Source organism: Pithys albifrons, chromosome 2 (genome assembly GCF_047495875.1).
Source record: "Pithys albifrons albifrons isolate INPA30051 chromosome 2, PitAlb_v1, whole genome shotgun sequence".
NCBI classification, from domain to species: domain Eukaryota; kingdom Metazoa; phylum Chordata; class Aves; order Passeriformes; family Thamnophilidae; genus Pithys; species Pithys albifrons.
The window spans coordinates 24110655-24137436 of NC_092459.1; the positions used below are offsets into that span (position 1 = coordinate 24110655).

At 39.8% G+C, this 26782-nt stretch overlaps 1 protein-coding gene across 2 annotated transcripts in view; it reads right to left on the minus strand.

Annotated features, from left to right (window-relative positions):
- KHDRBS2 (KH RNA binding domain containing, signal transduction associated 2) overlaps positions 1-26782 on the minus strand; it is a 342766-nt gene that overhangs the window by 39192 nt on the left and 276792 nt on the right. For both annotated transcript variants that reach the window (XR_011697020.1, XM_071547825.1), the window contains exon 7: positions 151-233. Coding sequence is in view for 1 of the 2 variants with exons in the window: in XM_071547825.1 (XP_071403926.1) it covers positions 151-233 (83 nt within the window). In the remaining variant the exon portion in view is untranslated. The remainder of the gene's footprint in view (positions 1-150; positions 234-26782) is intronic.

A 26782-nucleotide genomic window follows, 5' to 3' on the forward strand; every position in this document is an offset into this window, starting at 1 on the left:
CTGACTGCCATTATTATTTTTTGACAGCTTTTTTAAAGTACTGAGAGATTTTGTAAAATCTAATTTGGAAAATAAACCAGGGAATTTATATGAAAAACTAAGACAGAGAAGTGTACTTTGAAAAAATGATGCCAAAATGCAAACACTTACCTTTGTGTTTGGTTGGCATAACTGTTATCATATGCCTCATAGCTTGGATCATCATATTCACCCCCATACCCATCATCGTAACCCTATGGGGAAAACAGAACACCACAGCTTAGAGGAGTGATAAATCAAAGCACATTATCCAGCTGTGAAAATAACTTACATCAACATATGTGTGGTATGTTTGCCCAGGATCATGTAAAACATGCAGCCGACTGAAGACAGCTGTGAATTGTGAAGTACAACCTGTGCATTGCAGGGTAGAGAATTCAGTTACTCATTTATGAACTCAGCTTATTCACCGATAAACTGTGGTACGTTGTCCAAACCACACAGCTTCAGTGGGATCTGTGTAGCATACTGATGAATGATAATAAAGAATCTCCTGGTAGTCTGTTGTATTAACAGTTCCATAAATACCTATAGGTGAAATGAACAAATGGGAGGTGTACTACACTATTAAGAATGGTATTGTGATAAAATTTTAATATGCAGTCTATTAAAAAGAAAACAAACAAAAACAACCAAAACCTAACAACCTATGAGAAACAACATTTGTGAAGCAAGTAATGGGTTATCATTTTTATAAATAACTTACAGTAAGCACCTTTTCCTCTACTGAGCATCCCATTCTTTTTAAAAGCATGCTTTCCTGTGACAAGTTAATGGACACCTTACTACAGGTTCCTCCCATCTAACTTAAGGGTCCTCACTGAAGGACTCAGACAAATGCTCAGTCTGCCAAAGGTAGAGAGGCAAAAGTGACTTCAGAAAGTGGTTTAGCTCATCTAATGCCTGAATTTTCCACTGAGGGAGCCATGGGTAATTATGATACATTCTAGCTGACTCTGAACCCAAGAGTGCTCAGGAACCACATAATATAAAAATAAGGATATAATCCAAGGGATGACTTTTGATATGCTCTTCTCATATGACAGGACAACAGAGAAGCAAGAAGAAGGCAGTATGGAAACATTCTTTTTCTTCTCTGGCATTTTTGGGAGCTAGTATTTTTAGTTAAATAGAAATAAAACATTTTGTTGTCACAAGAAAACCTGATTGCTAAGGGAAGTTCTAAAGGAAATAGGGGCCTTAAAAATCTTTGACTTAATTACAGTGGATAGCAATTCCTGCTCCTCCCCCTCTTCCCCCCAGGTTATGCAAAATTTAATTAGTTTGAGGGAGAAGGGACAGCATGAGGCAGCCCCAAAATATCAGCAGTCCAATAAGCAATCACTCCAGTACACTATCATAACCACCCAAAGTACAGCGTTAGTTTGATATTTCCTTATTTTGGCTAATTAAACTCCATAACAGTATTGAACAAGACTTGGCTGGCACTGCTGAATTAAAGAAAACAGTCAGGGGAGGAAGCATTCAGTTATGCCTCCTTAGGTCAAGCATATTAAATCTGTCTGTTCCTCTGCCGAGGGCAAGTGATTCCAGGCAGGAGACTTCATCCCTGTAGTACTGTACAGCCTGAAGGAAGGACAGGACTGTGGATGGTGACTTCTCAGCCATCATGTCAGTTTGCAGCAAGGGAAAGCCTTGCTGGGCAGGAGGGAAGAGTCCCATTTTGGGACTGGGTAATGGCCTCTTCTAGAATCTGAAGTCCACAGAAGCCTGATCCTTGTCCATTTTGGGTAGAAGTGCACTGGTTTGACTTGCATTTGTTAGTGTAAACTCACGGCAAAAAGTACAGGTAAAAACATGTCCCTGCAGACTACAGGGATATGCTGAACATTATATAGCTAAATATACAATTTTGCTTCTGGGGATAGGATGAGAGAAACAATAAAGCCCTAGGGACAGATGTTAGTTAAATGAATTAGTACGCTACTGGGTGGGATCCTGCTACTGGGATGACAAGGGTGATGCAAGTTCCTATATAAAGCTGAATAGCCAGAGGAAAGCATTTCAGTCTGCTTACCCACCATAGGAGAGAACAGGAAAAGCGACAATTACAAATTAGCTCTCTCAGTGTTTTTATGCCTGAGGTGGATCAACGCTCAACATCAGCAGGGCAGAGAACACTTGTTAATATTTGACACCGCCGTGGGTTCACATTACAGATTTTAACACCTTCCCTAAAGGCTCATAGTAGGTCAATACAGTGCAAATGGTTCAACCCAAATGGCTGAAAAATAGAGACAAAGAAAAAAAGCACAATATATCTTCAATAAAGAAAAACTCTTTTCTGAGTAATGTCCTTTTATGTGTGCAAATCTGTATGAGAATTATCTTCTAATCCTACAGGTGAATTGTTTATAATAAGGTATTTACAAGCATCTATTAAAAGTTTAATATGATGTATTGTACCCAGACACCTACCAAGCCTTTAAATGTGTAGAACTAAGACCCAAAATAGCTCCTTTCACATTCTTAAAGTGCCTTAAATTTGACGAGCATTTTTCTTCTCTTTGACCTTCAGGTCCCCAGAACCTACAACTTTAATATTTGAAAGTATTTCCTGGATGGGCACTTTGAGAGATGAAACACCCACCCAGCTCCCACCTAGACCCTGACGAGATCAGAGGCTATCAGTCCCAATTAACATATTCTGTGCTCTGCATGAGATAAGGAGGGTGGTCCCAAAAGCAGTTCTGTATAAAACACAGACCAGAAACCAGGATGCCCTTTCCAAAAGCAGTGCAATTTTTTCCTTAGCACTGGAGTCAGACTACTTTATGCATTCTCTAGGTCTACTGGCCCTTATATTAAAAACAAACAAACCATGTAAAATTGACAAATGTTCTTTATATGATGATAGGAACAGAGCTGCCCTCTGAGAGAACCTAAGTTACTGTGCTTTACCCTTACTACATTGAAGGAAAAGGGATTACCTATGCTGTCAGTGGTTTGAATATTACATTTGTTCTTCTAAAATTTCTAAAGTTTCATTCATTTCAACAGAAATCTTCACATATATGTGTAAAAAACTTAGATCTTCCCTCCTGTAAGTTCTAATGACTTTTCATTGAAGTCTGTGATTTTAAAGCAGAAATAATCTCAGATAAAGCATCTTTGGGCCTGATCTGATCAAGATCTCCCAATTAATCAGAATATTCAGAAAAGGTGTATGAAAAGTAGATAGGGTCAAGCCATTCAATTTCAATGAAGGGGAAGAAAGCAATTCCCTAAATTTTCAAAGTTCTTTGATGAGACTAATGAGGGTGCAGATAAGTATAACCTGAGGGAAACAGCATTCTTTGAACTCTAAAAAGTTAGTGATGAGTTTAGATTCTCAAGGATATTCAAGGGACCCTGGCTGGGTGCCAGGGAAGACTCTTTATCTGCAGGAGTCTTTTCTTCACATGATAGCTGCCACCACCATTCAGAAGAAAAAGCCTCCCACAATTAATTGAAAAAAAAATGCAATGGGGGAACTATTAGAAATATTCAAAGTCAAACTGATAGACACTTTCTAGGCTAGGTTTTCATGCCAGGCTATCTTTTCTTGGGTACTTATTAATAAAACAATTTCCAAAACATTAAAAAGACCTCCTTATTTTGTGTTAGGGAAAAGGAAAGTCTTCTAATGTCTAGGATTTGCTCTGGCCTGACAATGATACATCCTGGACTGGAGATAAAAGAACAGAAATGCACATTTGAAACTGCAGTGGGGATAAGAATGTTTCTAAACAATTATGAATGATTTTGAAGTGTTTTGGTATTGTTCAGAGTTGAAAAACAATAACCAAAAAAGATGAAAAATTAAGAAAAAAATTTAAGATAGAACTCAATTCAATAAAAGACTAATTTGAAAATGAGCAAATTTAAGTCTTTCCCCACAAAGTGCAGTTGAAAAAAAACCTTAGAAGAATTTCAAAACAACATTAGCATTGGTAGCACTCACTTCAGGAGGAAATACTATTCTACTACTAATAAAGGAAATTATAGTCAGAGAAAAATGGGGTGTAGAAGCAAAGAGGGACATATTTGAAAAAAGGCTTGTATTCTACTACCTGAGAAAAAAGTTGTGTATCAATTTGATTCAACACTCAAAATAACATTGAGAAGGATTTATTTTAGTTATTTAGATTTACGCAAATCCTCTTCAATTTTCAGATGCTGAAAGAGATTAGCAATACAACACAATCTGATCACTTTAAATATGAATTTCCTTCACAGTGTTAAGACCCTGCTTCAGACAGTAACAGGCCACACTCAAATGCACCAAGTTTAAATCACCTCTTCTTCAATAGCCATAGAAAATAGAATTTTCATAGTATGCTCTTAAAAATGGTAGGTTTCAACTCTGTGAAATCAAGAAGGAAAATAATTCTAATACTTCTAATGAAAATCACTGTACTTACAATATTTTTGTATGTCCTAGAAATACATGATAAAATACATTGTAAGAAAGTTGAAACTGATTTGCTTTTTATAGAAAATAGCCCAATTCTTTCTAGAGTAGCAAACCGCAAAATATCTACAATTAAAAAGTAAACAAATAAGCAAAACACATATGTAATTTTTTGAAGGTTTAAAGCATTTCACAATGCTTTAATTTAGTAGACTCAATGCCTTATATGTTAACTAATTTCTATAATATGTTAAATAAATTCTACAATAACCTACAAAATGAAATGTCCAGGCCTTGAATGGTTGGGAATGCCAGGAAACTCTCCTTTTTATTTTCCAGGCATTGAAAACTGGATTGGCCATTGTTTTTAATGTGCAAATAAATGCTGTGGTACTAGTAGAGAGAAGAAATATTTTGATAGCTGCTTTGCAGGACCTTGAACTGCATTTAATTTTAAATCAAATTTCACTCTGATGTATTATTAATGCTGGATGTAGGCTGTTTAAATACAACTTGGCCAAATGCAAGATACTGTGCTCTAATAAATACACCCTCAAATTCTGTAAGCTGTCCATGTCTCTCAATTTGGAAAATTCCCTTTGCAGGAGTCATCATGATTAACAGCTAGATCTGTTCAATTTTACTGCAACACTGAACAAAAGAGTTCTACATAAATAGCCTTGCATTTTTTATGTCAAAGAAGACAAGAAAATACATAGGTTAACTCTTTGTGCAATCTTATTGGTTTTGATCCACTTGTATCCTCTACCTAAGTATATTTAACCATTAAGGATTTAATGAATTAATAATATATAACAGTAACAAATCTTCACAATGCAATTAGAGATAAACTTGTTTAAAGTGCCCAAAACTCAAGGCAAATAAAGATTTATTTATAAATCCTGAAGCTGGTCTAGAGGAGAGTTCAGGCATTTGTAATGTTGGAATCTTTATACCCTAATATTTGCCAGACACCCCATACCTTTTTCATAAATTACAGCTCTTGCTTAATCAAATTCCACATGTCCTAGATTGTTACCAAGAGAGTTCATCACATTATTTTCTAGAAAGTAATTTTATAGAGAAATATTTCTGAAAATAAATTTGGACAATGAATTTTAAATTGTCTTTTTTATGTAATTTATGCATTTTGCATAATTTTTAACTCTTTACATAAACATTTGAACTCTTCCATTTATTTTTCTTACCTTATGAAAGACCACTGCAGGAGTATTTAGAAGACACAAAAATGGTAAGTCTTATTTGGTATTGTTTTAAGCCATACAGCTAAGTAATATTTCACCAGTACCATGATACCTTTGATTTTTTTAAAAGTTGTAACCTGAATAAGGTGTTTTATATATATTTTTATATATATATATATATATATACACATGCACACACAGACACAAATATATGTTTGATAAAATTTTTTTTAATTCAGTTTTGAATTGTTGATGTAATGAAATCTATGAAAAAATAATCAGATTTTAAAAGTTATGAAAATCGATCTAGCAGTAGGAAAACTAAATGCTGATACCAGTTGCAGAAAAGATGAACTACTCCTTGTTTTTTCTGCTTATGACAATGATTAAACTTCTTATACAAGTGCTGCTTACAGTGAATACAGCAATGTTTGCAGGGCTGCTAATCACCTTTGAACAAAAATGTTGCTGGAAATTCTTTTTGGTCCTGTGTACTGTACAGGAATAAAAATCCAAAGTACCTATTCATGGCATACTGTTAACAGTAATATTTAATTTTGTAGCAGATATTGTCAGACTAAGAAATACAGTTTAGCATGATGTAGGGAAACACAAGGATTAAAGGAACTGCAGAATTGTATCCCTGTATTTTAAAAATATCTACGATTGAACTCAACTAGCACAATCTTGTACAGGAATTATTGTAGAAAGGCCAGGTATAATTAAAAATAATGCATAGAATGTAATGAGACTTCTCATTTGTTAATTTAATAATGAGCAAAACAGTAAAGAGTAGTTAATACTTTTTGAGATTCTTAAAGGTAGTCTTTAAATTGCTATTCCCTCAAGTCTGAGCATGCAATTAGAGAAATTAGGGATGGAAAAGAACAGATCATCTATTAGAAGCTCCTGTCAAATATGATTGTTCCTTTGAGCACATTTTTAGTGCTTTCTCTAATCAAAAGCTAAATATTAGCAGTAGTAGGGATTCTACCATTTCTCTTGGGACACTGTCTGACAGCCTAATAGATCTTTGTGTCAGACATCTCTGCTAACTTTATCCCATGTGACTAAATATATCTCAGTGTACCAGTGAGGTGCATTCTCCCAACTCAGTATTCTCAGTGTTTGCTGATGTCTGTGTTACAGTCTTTCATTTCCTTTGAAAAATTATTCAAATATAAAGATTCAAAGTCAAATGCAAACCTGACACAGACAGAGATATATTGATCAGAAGATAGCACAGCAACAAATCAGAACCCCCAAATCTGCATAAAAACCTTATCCAGATCCCTGCCTTCACAAACACTTTCCTTTTCCTTGGGCCCAGGAAATTGTCGCACTGGAAAAGATGTCTGGTTGTCTTTGACTGTACTAGATCAAGAGTGTCAAATACTACACCAGCATCCTAAAGTGAAAGCATTCTAAGAGAAGTGTCTGACAGTGGTGATAGAGGACCTGCCTGAATTAACCCCTTAAAGTCTGATGGAATTTTATTGCATTAAAATTCACCCAGAAAACAACAGAAAGCCTGTATAGACCTCACAATATGACTTTCAGAGCAAACCGTTCAGTTTACCCTTCAAGCTTTTGTGCTGTGCACCACATCAAATGTGCATATCTTTTTAAGGTGATGAAAGTGATGCAGCTATGGGACAAAATAATAAAATCCCTATTAAACATGGAACAAAAATCCTGTTATTATGTATGGCATATTCCAAGACTGGTGCATCCTGACTCTCCTTCTGCAAGTAGGGCTATGTTGTGATCCCAGACTGCAGCAGGAAACAAGAAAAAAGAAGGAAAAATAAGTCCCCTATTGAATGCTACACTCTTTCTACCATGCAGTTGTAATCACTTTGGACTAGCTTAGTCTTTACCTGCAGCCTATCATTCACGGCTAAAAACTCTGAAAACAGACAGGATGTTGGATACATTAACTGAGTTAAATGCATTACAGATACAGAAACAGGTAACAATGACAGACTGAAAACACCAAATAGCATTACCATGCTGATTCTTTCGCTTGTCAAGGAATAGAAAGACAGAAACAGCACAAGAAAGGGTAAAAAAAGGCCAACAGCTCCATCCATTGTAAGACTATTCATCTCAGAAGAGTGATTCTGACCTTTCCTGACACAGTCTGTCAACAAATGAAGAATAAAAAAGGATTAAAAATATTGATGAACTGCCAATCAGGCCAGGACTGATTTTAATTTACCATATATAAGTAGTAGTTCATGCCTAATAATGCCTCTTCTACTCTAAAAACTGTTATGGAAACACTAAAAGCAGAATTAAACAACCTTCTCAAGCATGTCTGGGCCTGGATTCCCAAAGCAGTACAGATCATCCTACTCCACTTTCCGTGCAGTCTACTGATGGTGTCCAACAATGTAATTGAGGATGTCATTTCTAGGTCCTCTTTTTAACAACTACACAAGATAAAGGGTGTAAAGTGTGATAGGCAAACTACCTGCCAAAGGAAAAAAATTGAACAGATTATTCTCTGGCCATAGATGTGCAAGCACAATATAAACTGCAGTGAATATCTGACTGATGTACTTGAACTCTTGTGTTGTTGCTGGATTTTTTAAATGAGTAAATTTTGCTGTTATTCCTTAGAATGTCTCACTAAGCTCAGAACCCTTATTCAGCATTAAAAATAATTCTGTGTGTTTTTAGCTCTTCAACAATTTAAATTTTAAACCTTGCATGCCAGGTCAATGTGCATTATTCTTCTAGGGACAAATACGTGTGTGAGTCCCCATAGCACAAAGAAACAAAACACACACATGAGAGAAAATTATGTAATCACTTCCTACACAAAACATTTCTGTTGTCTTTCCAGATTTCTAGGAAAAGTCTCAATATTTTTATAAAACAAATCTTTCCATCCTTACCTACCCCTCAGGCCAAATCCTCAGTTATTGTATTGCCCTGTAAGCCATAAAAAACTTTTAGCCTTTGTTTATTTTTATTGATATAAATTTATTTTTATTCTTTATTTTTTGATACAATGTTCAGCTTTCAGCTTTCTTTTAATTTTATTTTTAAACAGGGCTATTTTTATTGTATGAAATACAGAACACAGTATATATTAGTCAATTCTACTTCAGAAAGTATGAAAATGGAATGAAAGGAAAGAATTTGTTAACTACTATTTCCCTTTTAACATTGTTTCAGCATTTTACACAATCACCTTTGTCTTGTTTATGCCATGATAATACTTTGCCCTGGATAAGACAAAAATCTACTTGTGCCTCAACCTTTCTTTGTTTTAAAGAACAACAATGTTAAAAGCAATTTTAAAATTGAATTCTTTGGAATTTATATCGGGTCTCAGGCAGCAAGTGGCAAAAGGCCACTCAGTCAGTTTTGGAAGTACTGAAGGGTAGAGTGTTCATAGCTAAATAAATAAATAACAAAGAGGATAAGGCAGCGCTTACTGAAGTAGAAAAGGAGAAGCACATAGATACATTTTCACTATCAGTTCAGAGGAGAAGACAGCTTAGTCTAAGACACTGCTTGAATATTTAAAAGATGACTGTGAGGTTATCCTCACACCCTCATTCTTTGAACACCTCCAGGACTGGTGACTCCACCACGTCCCTGGGCAGTCCATTCTAATGCCTGACAACCCCTTCAGTAAAGATATTCTTCCTGATGTCCAACCTGAACCTCCTCTGGTGCTGCTTAAGGCCATTTCCTCTTGGCTGTCATTTATTGCCTGGAAGAAGAGACCAACCTCCTTTCAGGTAGTTGCACAAAGAGATAAGGTCTCCTCTGAGCCTCCTTTTCTCCAGGATAAACATCTCCCTCAGCCACTCACAGAAATAACTCTCTAGACCCTTCTTCAGCTTCATTGCCCTTCTCCGGACACGCTCCAGCACCTCAATGTCTTTCCTGCAGTGAGGGGCCCAGAATCCTGGACATGGCACTCACTGGAGGTGCAGCCTCACCAGTACCGAGTACAGAGGGACAATCCCTGCCCTGGCCCCGCTGGCCACACTATTGCTGATACAGGCCAGGCTGCCTTTGGCCTTCTTGGCCACCTGGGCACGCTGCTGGCTCATGTTCAGTCGCCTGTTGACCAGCACCCCCAGGGCTTTTCTGTCAGGCAGCTTTCCAGCCCCTCTGCCCCAGCCTGCAGCGCTGCCTGGGGTGGTGTGACCTGAGGGCAGGATCAGCATTTGGCCTTATTGAACCTCATACCATTGGTATTGGCCCATCGATACAGCCCACCCAGACCCCTCTGCAGAGCCTTCCTGCCCTCCAGCAGATCAGCACTCCCACCCAGCTTGGTGTAGTCTGCAAAGTGACTGAGAATGCACTGGATCATCTTATCCAGAGCATAAAATATATTATTATAGATATTAACAGGGCCAGCCTCAATACTGAGACCAAAGGAACCACACTAGTGACTGATCACCAACTGGATGTGGCTCCATTCACCACCATGCTCTGGGCCCAGCCATCCAGACAGTTCCTGACCCAGTGAAGAGCACACTGTCCAAGCCATGGGCTGGCAGCTTCTCCAGGAGAATGCCAGGGGAGACAGTATTGAAGGCTTTACTGAAGTCCAGGTAGGCTACATCCACAGCTTTTCCCTCATCCACTAGGCAGGTCACCTGGTCATAAAAGGAGATCAGGTTGGTCAAGCAGGATTTGCCCTTCCTAAATCCATGCTGGCTGGGTCTGATCCTCTGGATGTCCGCGGGTGCCGTGTGATGGCGCTCAGGATGATCTGTTCCATAAGCTTGTCAGGCACTGAGGTCAGGCTGACCAGTCTGCAGTTCCCGGGATCCTCCTTCCAGACCTTCTTGTGGATGACCATTACATGGCCAGCCTCCAGTCATCTGGGACTTCCTTGGTTATCAGGAGGTTTCCTAAAAAGTCATGGTTAATGCTGCTCATGTTTCATCCCTAACCATTAGCTGATAGACCACTATTCCACAATGTCAGTAGTATCTCCTCATTGGCATGTCCTTGTTCTGTTAATGCATTGGAGAAAATAAAGACATTGATTTAGCTGTGATTGCAATGGTCAGTGACTCAGGGATCCATGTAAAAAAAATCTTCATGATTCACAGAGGCAGCATCAGTGCTTTACATAGTGCTCCATTATAGAATTCATTTGGGTTTTGAAAAAGAAAATCCATGGGATCAAGGTTTGTGTTGTTGTTTTTTTTCTTCTAGCCAAGACTAGGAACTAGTCCAGTGTAAAAATGTACACACAATTACATAAAATATCTATTTATTTAAAATTTCAAAAATAATTTTAACTCTTTCCATTTTTTCCAATTTAACAAGCTGTCTTTTGCAAAAGTTCATAAAACTTAATTCTAAATCCTAAAACCACTAAAAAATGAAGGAAGTAAATACATAAAGTAAATACTTGCTGACTGTAAGAAATTGCTCACTTCAGGGGATATGGATTGAAAGGAAGGTGGTTCTTTTTGTCACTAGTGATTTTCTGTATTCAAATGTTCAAATATTTGACACCTCTGAGTCCCATTATGGTGAGTCGAAGAATTCTACTTCAGGCTAAAAGGAGATTAGCAAAACCACAGCTGAAAGTTCATTGACTTAAAATCTTTACCAGACTCTCAGTCTGCTATTGCATCCAAGAAGCAAAAGATGCTGACTTATCTATGATCCTGATTTCTCACACTATCCCTCTAAAAAATATAAAAAAAAGAAGATCTCCTCCTGATTTCAGTATTTCTACACATTCTGGTAGCCAGTCAAGGATATAGATCTCAGTGAGGTCTACTGAATACTGACTTGCCTATTTAGCATTAATATTACATAGGAACTCAGTCATTTGGGCTAGCACTATTTATTCCTGCGGCAAGAGGTTTGGAGATGTGTCAGTGAAGTGAGTGGCAAACTCCCAAGTATCAACCTGAACATCTGGGAAGCCCAAAACCTGGCTCAGAATTATTAAATGGAGAAAGGACACTTATAGCATTTAATTACAAGCACCATTGAAATAATACTGAATTATTAGTATTAAAATAAACATTAAGGGTTGCATCTCTTGTGTGATCAAAAGCCAGCCTTCAGCTTTTAAATTGTAGTCATCTTGCCAACTGAATAAGGCTGTATCTCAATTTTGACTTCCAAGAAGACTGATGAATATATCTGCAGTCAGCAAAGGAATGAAAATCAGAACACCCAAATAAACTGAAAACATTCGTTGTTGAAATTAAAAGCAACATTCTTCTTGTGCATTTTATCATCAGTAGTGTCTAAGGAACCAAGGGGTTCCTGTACTTCAAGATGTGGAGTGGAGAAGCTCAATGTAATGAACAACAAAAAAGTCACTTGCTAATATGGGTAGGCTGATTTGAGAAAGTAAATCAATAGGAAAAAAATTAAATTTAAGTCCATTTGGATAAGCAACACAATATTCATCTTTGAAAGAGGTCTTTCTCATCATTACCTGCTGGAGGTCAAAAGCACAGTGCAGTGGAGTTTTCTGGTGTAAGACCAACTGATTTGTTGCCAGTGTGAAAACTAAGTGCCTCATATCTGACCACAGGGCAGATATTGAGAGCTTAGCTCAGCAGCTGCACATAGTGATCTGCTGTCATTTTAGACATACTAACATATCCCAGATTTTGCCTCCTAGTCCAGCAGAGCAGAGGTCTCTCCTGGCTCCTATGTGACATTGTTGCTCCTCTGTGGATGTCTTGAAGACATCAAGACCCCCACAGGGTCCCCAAAAATCCCCACTAGAACCTGCACTCAGGCAGCCCAGCAGAACCTGAATTGTGAGATTTACTTGGAGATGAAGGGCATAGCTGTATTAGTATTTTGAGCTGGGAACTGCCTTAAGCACCGACCCTCCAAAACCTGGCTAATTACCAATATGTCTGAAATCTTGAAGCATTTAAGACTTTGAGATCTATATTCCTAAAGCTTTTCTTCTGGGCAGCCTCAAAGTTTCAATCTTGGCAGAACTGAACAGCTCAACAACTATATAGTATTAACACCTATTTACTATCCACTAAGTTCTCCATTTATCATCCAGGAAGGTTTTGAGCCAGTTGGCATGTCCCAAAAATATCTAATACATACATCCATGATCAGTCTGCCCTCCAAAAAATAGTTGATACCACTTCTTTCTTTTTTTCTAATAAAGCACAATACCACAACTCTGCTGTAGTGACAAAATTATCAAATTTCTTCCACTGTTCTATAAGAAAGATATAGCTCCTCTTTATGCCTTAGTTTTCTAGCTGCAGAAGATTCAGGGCTGTAAACCATAATTATCCCCAATGGACTTCATAAATACTTATACCTATTTCTTCATAACTGAGCAAAATTCAAGCATGTTGCATGAAGTTTCTATAACATCGCAACTGGGAGGTTAACCACATTAATCTAATATGGAGAAAAATGGAAATCTTGGTACTTGAGTACATCATGTTTCTGTAAAGGTTTTGCATGTTTAGAGATAGTCTAATTGTCTTTTGCAATGTTACTTTCATAAAGAGAAACAACACTTCATATTTTGCTTCTGCTTTCACTTTCAATGAGAAAGCAAAAGCAAAAAGCACTGCATATTTGTTTCCCAAATCAGCTTCTCTGCTTTTCATAGAAACTAGCCTTGATCACAGAAATGACAAGTAGAAGAGAAAAATAGTTTTCTGCATGACTAATCTGTCTCCTAGATTGTTCAGCCCCTGTGGCAGAAACATCATTGACATTTTGGTCTTTATAATTTTATAAGTTACAGCATGTCAATAACAAGATATCCACTGAACTAAGGACAGCTCCTCTTTAAAAGAGTGGGGAAACTCTCATGGAATTCAGTGGCATAAAAATCAGAAAAACATGTAAGTGTGAGTTTTTTCATTTTTAAAGCTGGGAAATGTAACTACTGTAGGTATTAATACAGAACGTACAAATGTGTTGTACTCTAGTTGCCAGTATTTATAAGAAAACCGATATTAATAATATAAATGTACTGATTCTGTTTACTGTATTAAAGAATTGAACTTTAAAACAAACGTGTGACATAAGTAATTATCACTATCCCTGTTATACAAATGCAGAAAACAGAATTTTGAAGTGTTAATGTAATTAACATGCTCAAAATCAAAGTGAAAATCTGTGTCAGAGCAATGAAAAAACCTGTCAGAATTATAGGGATCCCATCACCACCTTCCTAAATGGTATGAGTCATTCCTTACTCATATCAGCTTTCAAAGGAGATTAGATATTGATGCCATGGAAAAGACTGTTTTATAAACCTTTTATGAATATCTTATCAAACAGCTTCCCCAACTCAAACACTTTAAGATCCATGATGAGAAGTCCACAGCCAACAATAAGAGGCTTATGTCACCTTAGAATATGCAACTTACTGTTGCAAAAAGATGAGTTAAAATTGCACTGAAATACATCTCTGTGTTGATGAACTTAAGAGTGTGGCTTTGATCATTACAACTGGGACAACTTTCACATTAGCTTGTGATATTTGATGAATTTTAAAACTTATTCTTTAGGTTTTGAATAGTTTTAAGCTAACCTGACAGACATAATATTCTTTTGCTTTGTCAAAACACTTCCCCCTCTGATTTCACTACCACACATAAGGTGTAGTCTGCCCTTCATTTCTTTTATCACGTTTGTAGTAATGGCACAGCAAAAAATGAGTAAGATTGCAAGATGATAAAAAAAGTTAGCATACTTTGTGATGCCCTGATGTGATGCCCACACTCATAGATCTGTATCTGAGAGCTGACAGAGTACCCCACAATAATTATTTGAGAGAAAAAATAACCTCTCTGTTTGCGAGAAAATTATGATTTAACTAAGTATGTCTCGTATTTTCAATATAAGGGGTGGTTTAAATTTTTGTTTTAAATTTATTTTAAAAAATTATTCATCGAAAGGGATTGATAGTGAAGACTTCTCCACCAAGACTGATTATTGTCACTCTTTATCTGTATTTTATCTTTTAAATTAATCTCACATCACATCATATTAACTCTCTTTCATTACTGGATGACTATAACCAGGATTGAGACAGGAGCACTGATATATAGACATATGAAAATTGCTTGCTCTAAGTATTTACTTATACATACATTTTACATTAAATTGCAAAGGGAAGTCTGACCAGGAAATTCAAATGTTCCTTTTGCAGAAACAGCCTTTGTAGAACTTCCATCGCCTTTCTTACCTAACACTTATTTTTGGTTAGTATTTTTAAAGTCAAGATTATGTCCTAATACTTTTTTATTTCATTAAACTATTACTTTTTTGAGTCTCGCTTCTTTAGATTTTTTCTGTGTATGTGTTATAGATTAACACCTTTTATATTCCTACATTTTTCTACCTATAAAACAATATGAAGAGAGTTTTTAGGCCTTAGGATGTCTGCCAAACCATTCCTGGTGAATGCTGGCATAAAAGCCAACAAAAAGTGTAAAGAAAATAAAGGGAGCATAAGATGAAAAACTAGAACTTCTTCAAAATTTACCAGAAGATGAAATAAAATGATATTTTATTTTTATTAGTTACAATACATTTCACAATGTTTTCCTGTCAAATTCTCCTTTCAAATTTTCCCTTTAAGAATTGAAACCTTTCCCTTGAAATTGAGATCCTTCTATGAAGACATATGACTGAGTTCTTCTTTCTGAAGAACTACTACTAGACAAGTATGCACAGAAGTTAGAAAAAGCTTCAAAACAAATGTCTTAATTTATTTTAAAAATTAATTTACTACCTGCACTGTCTAATATCTGTTAATAATTTTTTTCTGTCAAATTCAAAGGAACCATGACCATTTCCTTTTTCAGTCTTGTTATAATATCAATTAGTTTTAAAACAACATGGACAGCTAGGGTAATACAGGCTACACACTGAATAAATGTATTAAAAAATAATTTCCCTAAGAGGTATGGTGGTAAAGCAAAGGAAGTAAAGATCATATTAATTGTTCAGTTCTCGGGTATATCAATAACAAAAAATAAATTAAAGAAAGCCTTCAAACATTCTAACTTTTGGAGGAGACATGACTGGAGACTCCCTCTTGGAAGGAAGTGCTCTGTGCTGGAGGAGGAACATCTCTGATGTGACTGTGGGTGCAGGTGACCCACCCAAGACAGACACCCCTGAGGGACTGCGGCCTGTGGGCAGCCCACATAGAGGCAGAGGAGAAGAGAGAAGCAACGAGCAGCAAAGGAGAAAAGTAAGAAGGACTGAAGAGCATAAAGAAACTACCATTTCCTATGGATTACACTGAAATGACCAAAGACTCCTCACGGAAGTCAGTCATCCTCATGAAAGAGGATCATCTTCAAGCTGTCAAATATCCTAAATTTACTTCTTTACACTTTGCTGTAATGACTTTCTTTCTTCATCAAAGATCACTTTGAACTTTTTCCTTTAGTCATAAGCACCTTAGGGAGCCATTTAAAAATAAAACCTACATATAATAATTTTGCTAATCAATCTCAGTGAGCCAGAAAAATATTTCTTGTTGTCTCGGTTTGAGGGGAAAAACCAAAATGTTTTACCCACAAGCAGGGGAGGGGCCTCCTCCTCAATAATCACACCACTCTTTATCAAATTTAAGAAAAGGAATTTTAATACAAGAAGGATAACTGCTATATATATATATATATATATATATGTAAACAGACTAGTGCAACCCACTTCCCCAACACCATAAGAGGAAAAAAAAAAAAAAAACAACAACAAAACCCAGCAGGTTTTCCTCCGGGAGAAAAGGTTATACTTAAGTGTCCTTGTCACAGCCCGCTGGCTGCAGAGTGAGTTTCAGTCCCTCTCCAGCGAAACAGACGAGCAGTGGGCTTTCAGATGGACTCAGTCTCTTTCCCCTGTGTTCCCCGTCCAAGAAGCAGACAGGTACGAGCAACCAGCAGCAAATCCAAGGCAGGTAGCAGCACGGCAGGAAAAAAGTAATCCGAAGTAGGCAGCGGCAAGACAGCCAGGGAAAACCCCAGCAGTAACCAGCAGGGCAGCCTGCCTCCTTGGAGCCCCCACTCCCCCGTTCCGCCGAGCCAAGACTGAGGAGAATATCCAAAAAAAAACCAAAAGAGACAAACCTGCCCCCACCCCAGCGATCACAGTTAACTACTTCTTTTGTTAACCGCTGGCCTGGGCAGTTAAGTGGCAGGGGAGAGAATTTACATAATAATCCCAAACTACAACATTATCCACCCCTAAATTCTCTTCCATGCCGATACTCTACATTAAACTTAAATTTTCTTTCAAATAATTAAGTGTTTACAAATACAGTAATATGAGTCGTTTACCCAGAGATAAGTTCCCCTTGAGGTACACATCGTGTCTCTCCATCTTCCTGCATCACCCACCAGGTGGAACCAGATCCTTGAGCAAAGACAACCCCACGAATGGGTTTGCCTTTGCCTGAGGCAGGGTTGATCCAGACTGTTTTCCCTAGCATACCTCTCAGGTGTATTACAGGGACTTTGTCTCCATCTACAGTGTGAAGGGGTTCTGATTGGGCAGGGCCGGCTCGATTGACAGAGCCTCTAGTGTTGACTAGCCATGTAGCCTTTGCTAAGTGTTGATCCCAGTGTTTGAAAGTCCCTCCACCCAACGCCTTCAAAGTGGTTTTCAACAGTCCATTACACCGCTCAACTTTCCCGGCAGCTGGTGCATGGTAGGGGATATGATACACCCACTCAATGCCATGTTCTCTCGCCCAGGTAGCAACTAAGCTGTTTTTGAAATGAGTTCCATTATCTGACTCAATTCGTTCTGGGGTGCCATGTCGCCACAGCACTTGTTTTTCCAGGCCTAGGATGGTGTTCCGAGCAGTGGCGTGAGGCACTGGGTGTGTCTCCAGCCACCCTGTGGTTGCTTCCACCATGGTGAGCACATAGCGCTTGCCTTGGCGGGTCTGTGGCAGTGTGATGTAGTCAACCTGCCAGGCCTCCCCGTACTTATACTTATCCCAGCGTCCACCATACCACAGGGGCTTCACTCTCTTAGCCTGCTTAATGGCAGCACATGTCTCACAGTCGTGGATAACCTGAGAGATAATGTCCATGGTTAAATCCACCCCTCGGTCTCGTGCCCATTTATAAGTGGCATCTCTGCCCTGATGGCCCGAGGCATCATGGGCCCATCGAGCCAAGAACAGCTCTCCCTTGTGCTGCCAGTCCAGATCTGTCTGTGATACTTTCACTTGCGCAGCTCGGTCTGCCTGTTGGTTGTTGAGATGTTCCTCATTGGCCCGATTTTTGGGCACGTGTGCGTCTACGTGGCGGACTCTCACAATCAGCTTCTCTACTCGGGTGGCAATATCTTGCCATATATCGGCAGCCCAGATGGGTTTCCCTCTGCGTTTCCAATTGGTTTTCTTCCATCGGTCTAACCATCCCCAGAGAGCATTGGCCACCATCCATGAGTCGGTGTAGAGGTAAAGCTTTGGCCATTTCTCTCGTTCAGCAATGTCCAGGGCCAACTGCACGGCTTTAAGCTCTGCAAACTGACTCGACCCACCTTCTCCTTCAGTAGCTTCTGCAACTTGTCGTGTGGGACTCCATACAGCTGCTTTCCATTTGCGATTAGTCCCTACAATGCGACAGGAGCCATCGGTGAAGAGGGCGTAGCGTATTTCCTCTTTTGGCAATTGATTGTATGGTGGAGCTTCTTCCGCACGTGTCACCTGCTCTTCCTCTTCATCTGCTAGACCAAAATTTTCACCTTCAGGCCAGTTTGTGATGATTTCCAGGATCCCAGGGCGATTTGATTTTCCTATACGGGCGCGCTGCGTAATCAGGGCAATCCACTTGCTCCAGGTAGCATCAGTGGCGTGATGTGTAGAGGCAGCCTGTCCTGACAACATCCACTTCAGCACTGGTAGTCGAGGTGCCAGAAACAGCTGTGCTTCTGTGCCAATCACCTCTGAGGCGGCTTGGACTCCTTCATAGGCGGCTAGGATCTCTTTCTCTGTGGGGGTATAGTTGGCTTCAGATCCTCTGTAGCCTCGGCTCCAGAATCCAAGTGGTCGGCCTCGAGTCTCACCAGGCACCTTCTGCCAAAGGCTCCAAGACAGGCCATTATTCCCGGCGGCGGAGTAGAGCATGTTCTGTATGTCTGGTCCTGTCCTGACTGGTCCAAGGGCTACAGCCTGAGCAATCTCATGCTTGATCTGGTCAAAGGCTTGTTGCTGCTCAGGGCCCCAGTGGAAATCATTCTTCTTACGGGTTACCAAGTAGAGAGGGCTTACGATCTGACTGTATGCTGGGATATGCATCCTCCAGAACCCTATGGCACCCAGGAAGGCTTGTGTTTCCTTTTTGCTGGTAGGTGGAGACATTGCTGTGATCTTATTGATGACTTCTGTTGGAATCTGACGGCGTCCATCCTGCCACTTCACTCCCAGGAACTGGATCTCTTGGGCTGGTCCCTTAACCTTACTCCGTTTGATGGCAAAGCCAGCTCCCAAAAGGATCTGGATGATTTTCTCTCCTTTCTGAAAAACCTCTTCTGCTGTGTCCCCCCACACAATGATGTCATCAATGTATTGCAGGTGTTCTGGAGCCTCACCCTTCTCCAGTGCAGTCTGGATCAGTCCATGACAGATGGTGGGACTGTGTTTCCACCCCTGGGGTAGTCGGTTCCAGGTGTACTGCACGCCCCTCCAGGTGAAAGCAAACTGTGGCCTGCACTCTGGTGCCAGAGGAATGGAGAAGAACGCATTAGCAATGTCAATAGTGGCATACCACTTTGCTGCCCTGGACTCCAGTTCATACTGGAGCTCCAGCATGTCCGGCACAGCGGCACTCAGCGGTGGGGTAACTTCATTCAAGCCACGATAGTCCACAGTCAATCTCCATTCTCCATCAGACTTATGCACAGGCCAGATGGGGCTGTTGAAGGGTGAGTGGGTTTTGCTGACCACCCCTTGGCTCTCCAGTTCACGGATCATCTTATGGATGGGGATCACAGCATCACGGTTCGTTCGGTATTGCCGACGGTGCACTGTCGTGGTGGCAATTGGCACTTGCTGTTCCTCAACTTTCAACAGTCCAACAGCAGAAGGACTTTCTGAGAGACCTGGCAATGAGTTCAATTGTTCAATCCCTTCTGTCTGTACAGTGGCTATTCCAAAAGCCCATCTATGCCCCTTTGGGTCCTTGAAATATCCATTCCTGAGGTAGTCAATGCCCAGGATACATGGGGCGGCTGGACCAGTCACAATGGGGTGTTTCTGCCAATCTCTCCCTGTCAAGCTCACTTCAGCTTCTAGCACAGTCAACTCTTGAGATCCCCCTGTCACCCCAGAAATAGAAATAGTTTCTGAGCCCACATGTCCTGATGGCATTAATGTGCATTGAGCGCCAGTATCAACCAAAGCCTTATACTTTTGTGGGTCTGATGTACCAGGCCATCGAATCCACACAGTCCAATAGACACGGTTGTCCCGTGCCTCTACCTGGCTAGAGGCAGGGCCCCTCTAACACTGATCCTGGTCATAGCGGTCAGAACCTTTTCTCGATGAGTACACCTGGGAGGTGCCCTCCTGTGGGTCAGATTCTTGCCCGTGGGAAACTGGGACTGCACTTACTCTCACTGACCTTCTTCCATTCTCCTTCAGTTCTTGTACTCGGGCTGCAAGGGCACGGGTGGGTTTCCCATCCCACCATCCCATGTCTTCTCCATGTTTGGCCAGGAAGTACCACATCTCAGTTCGTGAGGTCTGTCCACTTCCTCTGGCTGGGGGGCGTCTGGCTCTGACTTCAGAGGTTCTCATTCGCACTGGTGCCACTTGGAGACTTTCCCTAATTTCCTCTCTGATCGCTTTTACCTCTGCAGGCAGCGTCTTGAGACTCTCAACCAATGTCTCTACAGCAGAAATACGGGCCTGCATTGGGCTGTGGGTCATGCTTTCATATATCCGGAGCTTATTTGCTACTGCGCCCACTGTTTCATGGTTCTCTTCCCTATACATGGATGCCAGGAAATCGGTGTATTCAGCTGGCCCCGAGCGTGAAAGGTCCCACCACATATGTGGTGTGCATCTGACCTTGTCAGGGTCATTATTGGCTTGCCCACCTCTTCCAAAAAGCACGTCCATCATTGCCATCTCCCTCAGACGTAAAATTCCTTCTTCCATCGTCTTCCAAGTCTTCCTAATATGATGTTCCTGCAGGATTTCTCTATAAACAAACTTCTCTCTTACACTCGTTAGAAGTCGTGCCCAGAGTGAAAGGGGCTTTGATTCCCTCACGAACACCTGTTCAATAGCCACGTCCTGGGCCAGAGCCCCCAAAAACCTGGCTTCAGCACCATCCAGTTGTAAGGTTTCACCCATAAGGTCCCAAACTCGGATCAACCAAGTCAGGATGGGCTCACCCGGGTGTCGAGCAATGTCTTTCCGCAAACTACGGAGATTATCAAATGACAATGACTCAGTGATGATCTCAGGCTCTGGGTCTGCTTGCTGTGGAGGTGCAGCAGCCCCCTCATCGTCTGCTGGATGGTCTAATTTGGTCTTATATTTCCTTTTCTGAATAGGGGCAACTTCCATAGGCTTGGCCTGTCCTCCTGGTTTAGCCTCATCCTTTTCTCCCTTCACTGTGGCATCAGGGGTTTTATTCTCTCGCTTTTCCCCCTTCACTGGGCTAGGTTTCTGAATGCATTCTGGAAAAACCCTGGCCCTACCTTCAAACATTCTGTAAGCTGCAGGGATACAACCCTGCAGAAAAACCATAAAGAGCAAGATATCTCTGGCATCCAGGGAGAATTTAAACATCTCAAAAGCTGTTGTAGCAGACTTGAATGGGGAATGGACAAAGGGTTGGGAGAAGAGATTCCCCTTTGTTCCTTCCCAAGGGTCCGTACTATTATCACTGAATCCCCAGAGGTAGCAGCTTAGGTTGCGGCAGGAAAACAGCCTGGAGAGCACCACCCACATAACATCCAAAGGCATCGAATTCATGGCACCATAAATCCAGAGTAAGAACTCAATAATAATTGCGGCTATTTGAGTTTTGCTCATTGATTTGTTGATAAGACTTAAACCTGCCGCTCCTTTTGGCATGAATTTGTACCAACAAAAAGCCAATATATTATACAGGATGGTCCTGATGAACCCTAAGCTCAAGACCCACATGGTGCCACAAAATAGCAGTTATCCTTCTTTGTTTACAAGCCCCACACGTTGGGCGCCAAGAAATGTCTCGGTTTGAGGGGAAAAACCAAAATGTTTTACCCACAAGCAGGGGAGGGGCCTCCTCCTCAATAATCACACCACTCTTTATCAAATTTAAGAAAAGGAATTTTAATACAAGAAGGATAACTGCTATATATATATATATATATATGTAAACAGACTAGTGCAACCCACTTCCCCAACACCATAAGAGGAAAAAAAAAAAAAAAACAACAACAAAACCCAGCAGGTTTTCCTCCGGGAGAAAAGGTTATACTTAAGTGTCCTTGTCACAACCCGGCTGGCTGCAGAGTGAGTTTCAGTCCCTCTCCAGCGAAACAGACGAGCAGTGGGCTTTCAGATGGACTCAGTCTCTTTCCCCTGTGTTCCCCGTCCAAGAAGCAGACAGGTACGAGCAACCAGCAGCAAATCCAAGGCAGGTAGCAGCACGGCAGGAAAAAAGTAATCCGAAGTAGGCAGCGGCAAGACAGCCAGGGAAAACCCCAGCAGTAACCAGCAGGGCAGCCTGCCTCCTTGGAGCCCCCACTCCCCCGTTCCGCCGAGCCAAGACTGAGGAGAATATCCAAAAAAAAACCAAAAGAGACAAACCTGCCCCCACCCCAGCGATCACAGTTAACTACTTCTTTTGTTAACCGCTGGCCTGGGCAGTTAAGTGGCAGGGGAGAGAATTTACATAATAATCCCAAACTACAACACTTGTATATACATAAAGTAGATCAAAATAAGAAAAAAAAATGCTCGATTCTAAACACAAATATTAGAATAAACAGAACGATACATTCAAATTAAAAAGCAACTGCTTTAAGGCATAGTTTCAATAGAAACATAATCAAGCAGTTACCTATGCTATACATGATCAGTGTCCCTGTTAAAAAAAATAAAGTATGTTGGTGTTTATCCTGCATTGTTCCAGCCATTGGACCCAAAATAGCCTCACAGTACTACTTTTCCAGGTTAATAGGACATCAAATCCAAATTCTTCCAGTTGCTTTCTAAAAACTTAAATCATAACCTCTTGTGCTAGGGGCTGATTATTTGGAATCATTTATCTTGGAAACATTCTACCCATTAAAGTCTGTGTTTACAACCAACAATAGGATGCTTATCTCTGTGACTGCAAATTTAATGTAAGATCTGTGGTAAACAAGAATGCTGAAAGCTTAAAATGCTGGCTCCCAGATTAAACAGTTTAGGAGAAGAGATGAAAGGAACAGTCTGAGTCTGGATGACTCTGGTTGAAGTCCGTAGGATTCAATTTGTGAAGTAGAATCATAGAATCATTTAGATTGGAAAATATCTTTAGGACCATCATAAAATGAAAATCTCTGGAAAAAAGATGAAAATTACAAGAGTAATTTCTAGTCTTTTATTCACATAAATAGTGAGGGTAGGGGTTGTTAAAAAAAACTAGGGGAGAAAGCAAAATCTCACAAACAAAGAAGAAACAAGGACTACACCTCTCCCAAAAGTCATTAAAGCTAGATTTCAAAAAGCTATGTAGACACCAACACCACAGATGTGTTAGACATTCAGGTGTTTCTGTGAATGTCAGGCTTACCATTATCATAAAATGTTAAAAAACAACACAAGAATTATTCTGAAAAAGCAGTCTGCTTGAGAAAAAAATAGCCTCAAAAGCAAACTAAGCCATGATGTTTTGTGACAAGGGAACCACGTATTTAGGTTTCAGCAGAGGTAACAGCCACTGAAAACAGGTAACAGCCTTTCAATAGTCCTGTGTGCCAAGCTGAGGTGCTGATAAGGTGCTGATAAGGTGCACAGTGGTCCCATGTGCAAGTCACGTTGCCAGTTTGATAGCAGCTGTCACTTTCCACCCTGCTCACAGGCAAAGCACATAGCAGAAGTGTTTACTTGAACATGTTTTTGTGACTGCAACTTATGTAGTAAAATGACTGAGGCATAACAGGTGTGATTATACCAGTGACTGTGTGACATAAAACTGTCTGTCTGCCCATGTAAGATCAGGCATCATGGACCACACCAAAGCTCCAGTTAGTTTGGTACACTGCAAACAGTAGCAAATATTAAGCTTTGAAGTATGTTTCTTCCTTGTTCTAAAATGGTGCTTGTATGAATTGCAAGAAATTCCTAAATGCAGAAATCTTTTACGTAGCCAAGGTAAATTGATTAGTTGCTTACTTGTACTGACAGTATATTTACATCTAACCTGTGTGCTGGGGTTGAGGAAATTACCTGAGGAAAAACTCAGATGCAATAGCAGAACTTATTCCTGGGGGATAGTAGACTCGCTATCTGCAGCTGACAGGCAGGCTCATTACCCTGGCATGGAAGGAAGAGGCAGGCTGCTGATTCAGTTCCAGTTCTGCATTTCCCCCTAGAGTTGGCTCAATGGAAGCCAGGAAGCCAACAATCCTAGCCAAGGAAAACTGCAGCACAGCAAAATGTAGCATTGCCTCAAGTCATTTGACTGCTCCAAGTGCCTCACAGCAACTGTCTCTCCAAGGCACACTCCACAAACTTTAGCTTCAGACAGGAGTGAAAAAAGGGATCACATTTAAATGCACAAATGTAACTTAAGATCATAATTCATGAAATACACAGACACTGTAGGCTGTAAAGATAGCAAATGAAAGAACTACCTATAAATAAATTCCTTTCAGGAGTCAGAAACATATTCTGTAATATAAAAAAAAATGCAAAGAATATGGGAATATTTCTGTGTGCATAAAATAGCCTCATGCCTTTTCAATGATAGTTCCTTGTCTAGCAAGACCCAGAAGTGACTGCCAGTGATAGCGGAGGATAAACAGACAAGAAAGCATTCAACATAAAAGAGATTAATCTAGCAGAAAAATTCTTACTGGGGTGCTGGGCCCACAGAATGGCAATGAAGCTGATGAAAGGACTGGAGCACAAGCCTTGCAAGGAGCAGCTGGAAAAGAGAAGGCTCAAGGGAGACCTTACCACTCTCTAAAACTACCTGAAAGATCGTAGCCAGGTGGATCAGTGTCTTCTTCCAGCTAATATGTAACAGGACAAGCAGAAATGGCCTCAAGTTGTGCCAGAGGACGTTCAGATTGAGTATTAAGAAAAGTTTCTTCATAGAAAATGTCAATGATTGGAACAGGCTGCCCTGAAAAGTGGTTGAGTTCCCATGTAGATGTGGCACTTAGGGATACGGTTCAGTGCTGGACTTGGCCTTGCTGGGTTTAATAGTTGGACTTGATCATCTTACAGGTGCTTTCCAACCTAAATGATTCTTTGATTCTGTAATCTTTGATCAACTAGCAGAGAGTCCAGATGATTTAGTTATGTGAGGAAGGATGAATTTTTTTGCATAGTAACATTCAAGGGAATTGAAGGCAGAGCCCTGTGTGGAAAGCTGAAATTGCAGAGTATCTGGAAAGAAGTGAGGATGACATCTGCTAGTCTGTCACATATAACATTTTGTCTTGAATTCAAGAAATGAAAATTGTTTTAGAAGAGGTTCCAACTGTTTGATTAGAAAAGATATAATCCTAAGAGCATAAAGCTATTTTTCCTGGCCTATCTACATCTGCATCTTATGGCTAGCTCACTCTTTCAATGACATTATTTGTCTCATATTAATTTCTGCTCATTTCTTTTTCAAATGGCAACAATCCATGCGGTTATATTCTTAAGAAAAAGGTAGAAGTATATGGTGGTGCACAGGAAAGAGGTCCTTTTATCTGAGTCTGTGGTTCTAGCTGACGTACTGAGGGCTTCTCTCTCTCTTTTTGGCTTTCTGGAAGCACAGCACTACAGTAAGTGCTGACACTAGAATTACATCAAAAGCTAAGTGACAGGAAAACAGCCCATTAGTATCTTTTCTATTGATCATATGTCAGCTTTTGTATCTACAACAAATGCTTATACTTTCCACTTTACAATATAACAAAAAAAATCATCAATATTTTCTCCAATTCTGTAAATGAGTCAAAACAAAATCAGATAAACACTGCTGAGAGATTAGCAATATAAAGATAGAAGAATCAAGGAAATTGTACCAACAGCATCTTTTTGACTGAGGGTTCCAAGAACTAAAGATTATAGCAAAGGAGCTAAGCTAAATTAAGTGAATGCAGAAATAGACTACTCAATAAACATGGACAAATAATGAAGGTAATCCTTCCATTCTTGTCCTCACACCACTTTCCAAATCAGCAAAAATCTGTGTTTTTCTATCCAGTCAGGATATCCTGACTGCAGCTCAGTCTTTCACCTCTATTTCACCTGTATATTCAAATCAATGATACCTAGGAAGATGAGAACATATAAAAAAAATTAATAATCTTCAGGTATTCCAGTCACTCCAGTGTCATTGGGTATACTTTAGACTAGTTTTATTAGGATTGTGTTTTGGGGCAAAATTTCTCAAGCATATTTGACTACTAATTAACTTTGGTAGAGTAGAAAATGTGTATTTAACAGGAGTAAAATTAGGTCCTTATGAGCATGGGGAGAGATACAAATTTCTGTTAAGACAAGTTGGGCTGGAGTTGTACTGAAATTGTAGCAAGTAAGTTTTTCAGCATTAAGTATATTTCTTATGACTGTAACACAACCAGTATACTGCATGACTGCTAAACTGGTGGCATACATAACAGTACAGGCATGAAATCAACACAACAGTAATATTATACAAAGAAAACTAGCTGCTTCTATACCCTTTTCTTGGTGATTTACTTTTTTCCCCTTCCAAAAATGAGACAAGTATGTCTTGTAGAAATACTGCTGAGGAAATAACAAATGGAAATTTGAATTTTGCATAAAAATATAGTTAGGAAAATTATTGAGTTTTAACTTCAAGATGAAAGCTTAGCTATCAGACAAGAGCTAATCTATAATGTATAAAAAAACCAGCTCATAATATGCAATACACTACAGTAAAGGAAAATTCACTTAGATCTACATGACTGAACT